The sequence below is a fragment of the Mixophyes fleayi genome, chromosome 4 (genome assembly GCF_038048845.1).
Source record: "Mixophyes fleayi isolate aMixFle1 chromosome 4, aMixFle1.hap1, whole genome shotgun sequence".
Classification (NCBI taxonomy): Eukaryota; Metazoa; Chordata; class Amphibia; order Anura; family Limnodynastidae; genus Mixophyes; species Mixophyes fleayi.
This window is the reverse complement of record NC_134405.1, coordinates 182,646,788-182,654,426: the sequence shown is the minus strand read 5'-3', so window position 1 is coordinate 182,654,426 and position 7,639 is coordinate 182,646,788. Positions and strand designations below refer to the sequence as shown.

At 39.4% G+C, this 7,639-nt stretch overlaps 1 protein-coding gene across 1 annotated transcript in view; it reads right to left on the bottom strand.

The window, feature by feature from the left end:
• The window catches only part of FEZF1 (FEZ family zinc finger 1), a 3,382-nt gene extending 258 nt beyond the window's left edge, over positions 1-3,124 (bottom strand). Inside the window, exons 1-4 of the mRNA XM_075205291.1 lie at positions 1,891-3,124; positions 1,660-1,794; positions 1,195-1,327; positions 1-917 (exon numbers count right to left, since the gene is read on the bottom strand). The exon at positions 1-917 is cut by the window's left edge and continues 258 nt beyond it. Coding sequence (XP_075061392.1) covers positions 598-917; positions 1,195-1,327; positions 1,660-1,794; positions 1,891-2,691 — 1,389 coding nt within the window. The 5' untranslated portion in view covers positions 2,692-3,124 and the 3' untranslated portion in view covers positions 1-597. The remainder of the gene's footprint in view (positions 918-1,194; positions 1,328-1,659; positions 1,795-1,890) is intronic.
• Between the last annotated feature and the right edge of the window lie 4,515 nt (positions 3,125-7,639).

Sequence of the window (7,639 nt, the reverse complement as noted above, 5' to 3'; positions counted from 1 at the left end):
TAACCACAATTAAACCATTTATTTTACGTGCAATAAAAGTCATACATAACATCAGAACGCTCTATCAATATAGAAGATATTCTGCACTTTGGACAAGATTTGCAGAAAAAAAAAAAACAGGCATCTGAGAGAGCGTTGGACAAACACAACGGGAATATACTTTTATGTATGTATATATTTACAATAAATAGAATTATTAAAGTGGTGCAGCATTCCTTAAAGGACCATACATATCCAAATAAATACGTCAGATATACAGAAATAATAATATTTTCACCTCTCTTAAGCTGTAATACCAGCAATATAGAACCTTTGCAAAGCACACAAACAAAAATAGTCCAATAACAAATTACAAGTGGAAAATTGGAGCATAATACTCAAATAATAATTAATATGTGCATGCAAAACCTCGGAGTGAACCAATTACCCCGGGTACAGCAACCAAGAGATTGTAAACATTTCATCCAAAGCACTATTGGACCAACCTCAAATCCAAAATGCCAAACTCTCCAACCTGGATTTCACCAGATTCCTTCTACTGCTTTGGCTTTTTGTTTATAGGAGCGTAAAATAAAGAGTAAATAAGGTGTTTCGCTGTCAGTAAATGCCTTTCTGTAGTTCGGGGCTCTGGCTGGCTGGGGGCTGCTCCCTGGAAGGTTGTAGCATCTTCTCCTGCCCAGCTGGGCTTGACACGGGTGGCCCCAAGGTGTTGCCATCATGCAACTTGCGCACATGTTTCTTCAAGTCGAAGTTCCTGCAGAATCCTTTGCCACAGGTGGGGCAGGTGAAGGGTTTTTTGTCGTTGTGAGTGTGCATGTGGAAAGTCAGGTTGTAGACTTGGTGAAATGCCTTGTTACAGATATTGCACTTGAACTGCTTCTCCCCGCTGTGAGTGAGCTTGTGGTTCTTGTAATTACCTGGAACAAACAAGGACCCTTTTCACTTTCAGTGTGCCAGCTGTTGCAAAATACAAGTGATCACTTTCCATCGCTGAACCCACCAATTTTCTCCTTTTCACAGTAATTTTAAGTATTGCTACTTGGAGATCAACATCAAATATAGGCGTCATCAACACAATTAACCCTCGTGCATGAACTGCCACTGAATAAAAACATTTGGGATGTGTACAACAAAACTTTTATCTTTTAAATTATAACAACAGAAGAAGAAAACTGAATATCTGGCCAGATGTACCTTTTTGATGAAAACCTTTGCCACAGAATTCACAGACAAAGGGTTTGTATCCTGCGTGGATCCTCGTGTGCGTGTTCAGCGTGGAGCTCCTGTTAAACGCTTTCCCGCACTGGTTGCATTTATGTGGCTTCTCCTGTGGGAATTGAAATACAGCAAACATTATTTACTTTCCGAAGTTAGTATCACCTATATTAACATTATACATTATATAAAGTAAGAAGAATTCGTCTGCCAGCTTGCATGCATTGTCAGACATTTTCGATTCTGTGTGTTTCTGTGGATGTAAATAGAAATAATACAGATATTGCAAGTCACCGATTTAAAACTACGCTAATATCTGTGTTGCTCAACAATTTTATTTTATCTGGTCTGCATTGATTTAACATGATGTGTTTCAAAATGCAAGGTAGTTATATCTTAACGCATACTCATTGCACCTGTATAGTCATCATATTTGCACTGTACCTGTGTGTGGATGATCTTGTGCCTGCAGAGAGTACTAGCTTGCCGAAATCCTTTGCCGCAAATTTTGCACACGAACGGTCTTGCGCCTGTGTGTACTGGCATATGGCGAGTTAAATTGTAGTGCGCATTAAACACCTTTGAAAGAGAAAACAAATATACATTTATCAGCATGCGTAATGATTAATGCATTTTGGCTATGGGGGGGGGGGGAACTACAAGCACTTTACTTGCCTTTCCACAAACTTCGCACGTGAAAACTTTTGGCTTATTATTTGGAGAAGCGCTGTTGAATTTGGCTGCGGATTTAAAAGCAATCTTTTCGGAGAGTGTCTGAGCACTTTCCTTCATGTAGTGCTGAAACTGGGCTTGGGAAATGTCCTTGAAAGTCACACCTGAGGGATACTTCTCCACGGATGGGACAACCAATTTGTTTCTCTCTGCTAAGTATGATTTTTGTGGCTGGTGTAAGGGTGAGCCCAGGAAATATGAGGCAACTGGGTGGATGTTTATACTGGCAGAAGGATGGCAGGGGGCATCGCCTCTGTTAAAATAACACAAAGCTGCTCCCATGGCATGAAACGAAGAGTGATTTACCACACGAGGTCGGACAAGTTTGTACTGCTGAAGTGGAAAAGCATCTCGGGCAAAATCTCCTTTAAAAGTCACCGCGCAGTTAAGCAGCTCATTGCAGCTAAAGGAGGATGGAGACTGCTGGTGACTCTTTCTTAGCTCATCACCTGTGATCCCAATTTTAGGACAATGTTCATAGGTAACTGGTACGAAGGGGATCATGCAGGGGATGGAAGAGGAGTTAATGTGAAGTGCTTGCTTCTGGTCCCCCTTGTGCACAGAGCCCTGTAGTAAACTTGGTACAGGGAGACATGTAGGTTCTGGAGTCCTTGACATAATTCTCTCAATAGAGAAAGCAAGTGGTTTGGAACTGCTGATCATGTTGACTCTGGTGGTCAGATGTTCTCTGGCTGCCTGGCTGGTAAAGATTTTATTTCCTCTGTGCTGTAGACTATTGTCCATGTCTTGCGCGCACTTGGCTGCTGAATGGTATGTCTTCTTTCCAAGACGTCACCTTCCCTTCTTGTCACTGATCTGCAGGGAGTGGGACACTCATTATCATCATCATCATCATGGTGCTGTACAATTCCGCAATAAACAACCTAGTGGACAGGTGCCAATCCATGACAGATTACACGGAGCAGCAATGACACCGGAGCAATCACTACTTATTGCTACCAGGCCTGCTCAATGGGATGTGTTGTGTCAATAACGCAGTAAAGATCTCGCCAATCGTTAACTTCCAAGAGGAGAAGGTAAACTAGATAATTGCTCAATTCGTTTCCAACAGTCAACAGAGAAAGTTTTTTTTTTTGGAGGTGTGTGTGTATTGTGAGGGGGGGGGTTCGCGACTACTTTTATTGGAGATAAGAGTCACCCGCCCAGAGAGGGAGGGGGCGTCTCTTTCCTTTATGCAATCTGTTCAACAGTTTAAAAGACTTAAGGGCCAGCAATGATCTGAGATACATTTTTTGTCTTGCCTTTGCATGACATCATCTAGGAAGCAGAGCATTTGGGATAAATAAGGCAGAGGCAGTCTATTTGGGGCAGGCTGTCGCTCTATATTTAACAAATAAGCCTCCTTAGAGTGTATTTCTCCTGATATCTGTCTGGAGTCTCTGACAAGTGACTGCTTTGCCCTGCTGAACACATATGTGCTAACAGTACTTAGTTGACCCCTCTCACACAGCATTCGGCAAGTTAAGTCTGTACCATCTCACTGTCTTACGGATTTGACTTTTTCACTGTCAAAAAGAAGGGAATGTGGACACCACAGTTTACATTTTGTATTTGACACTGGAATCACATAAAGGTGCACACGAAAGCATACTTGGTATTCTGCTCAAATAAAGAACTTCAAATCTTAGTGATGTTCATTTAATAGTCAGTGATAGAATAATTGAAGGTTAGCAAGTACTGGTTTTCCTGTACTAATTATAGCCCCAGAATGCAGCTCAGATCCTAACAAAGAGGCTGGTGCCCCTGTGTGTAATGTATCGTAGCTGTATGTTTGAAAAGTTTCATTGAAATTACGCAGCACTGAGTTTTCTCTGCTGAAGCCAAAAAAGCTCTTTGTTGGGCAGTGTATGAGCCAGAGAGGTTATCCTACAATACTACCCTCTCATTCTGTAGCCCCGAGTTTACACCCTGGTTCTGTGCATTTACTCAATACAACAGACATATTGCTCCAAAACAGGCTGCATTATTTGGGGACTCATATATGTAATTACAATAAAATCGTAAAAATCTCTGCAGATAAAATATCGGGCACACAAAAAAAGCTTAGTATTTATTTTTAACTATAAGTGTATCTTCCATGTGCTTATCATGGAGGACACAGTTTATATAATTTTGTGCATTCATGAAATCACCAGGCCAGGGGATTTTGGACGCTGTTTGGAAGGAAATTGCAAGCTCTTGGGGTCTCATGGAGTGGAGAGAAACTGGACTGAAGAACTAAAGGGAGAATAATAGGAAAGTCTCCAAGCGCTGCAGGAAATCTATAGGATGAATGTTTCTAAACTGGACCAACACAAAGAGGTGTCTATTCCCTTTTATGTTTTACTAGTTTTCTCTCATTATTTCCTCAGCACCAAACAAAGGAAAGGCTGAGTACAAGAGCTGAGCAGCAGATGGATCTTAGTTAATACTTTAATTGCTCCCTTCTACAAGTATCGGATTCACAATGGTATGTTATGTAGCCCAAGTCTTTAGAACCTGTTGGATATTATGAGATTTCTACCCATAAATGGGCAATGTGCCATAGACAGGACACAATAATGCAAAGTACCCGCAATCCACTCATTAAGTGATCCTCACTAGAAATAACAGAACATATGTTGTGAAAACAATCGTCGCTTTTCCTTCAGTCTAGATTTGTAATCCACCTTTGAAGAGGAAACACCACTATGTGTACTGGATAGCTCTAGAATTCGTTCACTTAAAATGTAACACACTTTATTTAACACGAATGATACAAAGTGTGTGCATTTCATCCATTTATATTAATATGTAAAAATAAAACAGCTATTATATTTTTAAAGGAAAACACAATTATGTTATCTATAATATTCGCAACCTACCTTGGCAAGGTGTGTTTTATTTGGTGTTGAAACTGAAATGCTGTGGCTGATCAAAATGGTAGATTGGCATTTCTTGTATATGTTTTTTCTACTAGTATATAGTTGATGGTTAATTTTAATTAGTGGAGGTGTAATAAAAGTGCTAAATCACTACGTTTTACAGATACGAATTTCGATACTGCTCACTTAAATTCGACATACAGTTCTGTGGAGTCAGTCAGTTTTTAATTTGTGCACAAAACAAATGATAATTTCTGAACCAAACGTTAAATAAAAATTCGCATGGTCAGACTTTTGTTTGCGTTTCTATTACACCCACAACCCTTTTGGAATGGTGTAGAGAAAACCCAGCGGGACTTTACTGTCGTCTCCTCTATTACTTGTCTTGGCTCACTGCATTCCTGACCCGCATCTTTATCATAATCACGGGTTTAAGTAACAATGTGTCAAAAATTATCTGCATTCTGACTAACGATGCTTTGCAGCTGCACTAGTCTCCATGCACTGCTTAGCTGTGTTACCACCATGAAAGAACACATGTAATGTTAGATCGCTTGGTCGATTGCTAAATGATTGTTATTTTACAGTCACTTTGTTATTTACTAATGACAACGTTTTGGCTTAAAATAAACTATTAAAGCAAAGGCTTTGTCAAAAGCCTTTACAGAAAGTAGATCTTTGAACGCCCGCGCTTCAATCATAATCCTTTATCATTTACCTGCCCTTATTTTATATTACGTTTAGTGATTAACTTATAACTGTACCAAGACACACACAAAAAAACGTAAAGGGAATTAATGAGGTCTTACAGTCTTATGGATGATAACATTGTACCATAAAAAAAAACATTCTCATTAGACACAGTAACATTTGTAAGTGTTTATGTTACATATGGATTAAACGTCGTTTCATTGTCCCTAATAATATGAGTTATTATTGTTCTAAATGACTTTATGCAGTGTTGCTTTGGAGAAATTTCTTCATGTAGATTGCTTCAACGACAATCCATAGAGATGATTTAATTTCATCTCCAGGAAATTACTAACGTGTACAAATGTGGACCAATTAATATACCTTTTAGCTGCTGGCCAGTTCTATTCATTTTAACTCACGAGTCTCCTTTATTCACCTCCATTTCTCTCTTATCAGTCATCACAATCGGGCATGTGCAGAAGCCTATCACAGCGTTAGGTAAAGTTTTATCATCCCATTGTCACACTCTTACAAGATGAGCTCCTTTTCTTTTGACTCCAAGCACGGATCTAACAATACAGCCAATTGTTTTCCCCACAAGCAAAGAAATGTCCCCATTGTCCGTGTTCATCATTTTGCTTTGTTTGATACTTTTAGCATTTAGTATGTCATTATAGAGAAGTTGTAATTAGAGAACACTTTTTTGAAATCTGTTCCTAGAAATCTTTTTCTTGATGATAATTTGGTAGTGAAAGCAGAATTTTGCGCGTTTTGCCACGGCAATTTGGCCTTAAGTTTTCCCAATACTATCCTAACCACCCCACACAGCAGAATGAATGGACATTGACTCAGCTCTATTCGTAGACTATAAATTCCACAAAATCCAATTATACAAATAGAGAGAGGAATGCAATTCTGCAAGATTGGAACCAACATCCCAGCAATAATATTTTGCTGCTACTTAGCCCATGTGTAGTTCCTAAGGAGTTTGCTGGTGCTATATAAATTGATGAAGATGGTGAACTGTAGTCGCTATGACTGTGCAAACAGATTGAGTATTTACAATTAATTCATTGATTTTAGGAATAACGTGGCGCTAATAGTATTACCATTAATACAGTAATTTGAACCCAGATTTTTTCTGCGTGCAAAAGTCTGCGTTAAAAGTATTATACAAACGGTAATAGTGCCCAGGCCACAATATTCCTAGATTAACGTGGCCGAATTGAATTGGCCACATTGAACCTCATTTAGAATCGGACGCAAAGTCGGTTTTAGGCGCATCTAAAAAAAAAAACACTCACGCATGTGCAGAAAGCACCAAATCCGCCTGCATCTTGGATGCAATTAACACGTGCGACAGCTTGCAACTCACTACGAGCGAATGGGAGGAACATGGAATTGTGAAGGCGTGACCATGTAAATACATCCTAGTTGCAGTGAGGCGTAGACGTAACACATGTCAAAACAGGGCTAAAGCTGTGCAGCAGGAATTAGGTGGCGCAAGCAGTTAGCTAGCTGCAGGAACTGCTCGCAGCTCAGTAGGGTATTACAAGTGGAACGCAACTGGGGTTGCTTGCCACTCGTAATACCCTACCAAGCTGCGGCACACTCCCACTCCTACACTGTGTAATTTTATGACGTTAGGCAAGCGCCCCTTTATTTAGCAGCTATTATTAATTATTTATAATATACTTAATTAGACAACAATAAAGCATGGTATAATCAACAAAAAATTCATGGGCCACAAAGCTGACTGAACAACTTAACCAGATTTCTAGCCAAAAAAAAAGAACAACTGCTGAAAGGCAACATCAGACCTCCCAACAAAGAAAATGCAAGTTGCTCAATTTAGTAAAAAAAAGCAACTAGGGGGAGAAAAATGTAACAAGAAAAATAGACTCTATTATATATTACAACATATTATAAGCATGTTTAAAAGAGAATTCTATGAGGAAATAATGCTTGGATTATAGTTTTTTTTTGATGTTGTGAATTATTTGACTTGGGTCTGAGCACATCATTGTATTCAATCACTATCTCCTTCTTATTAGGGCAGTGTTTGATGTTCTTCCCGTGTTTGCGTGGATTTTCTTCGGGTGCTCCGGTTTCTTCCCACACTCCAAAAACATACT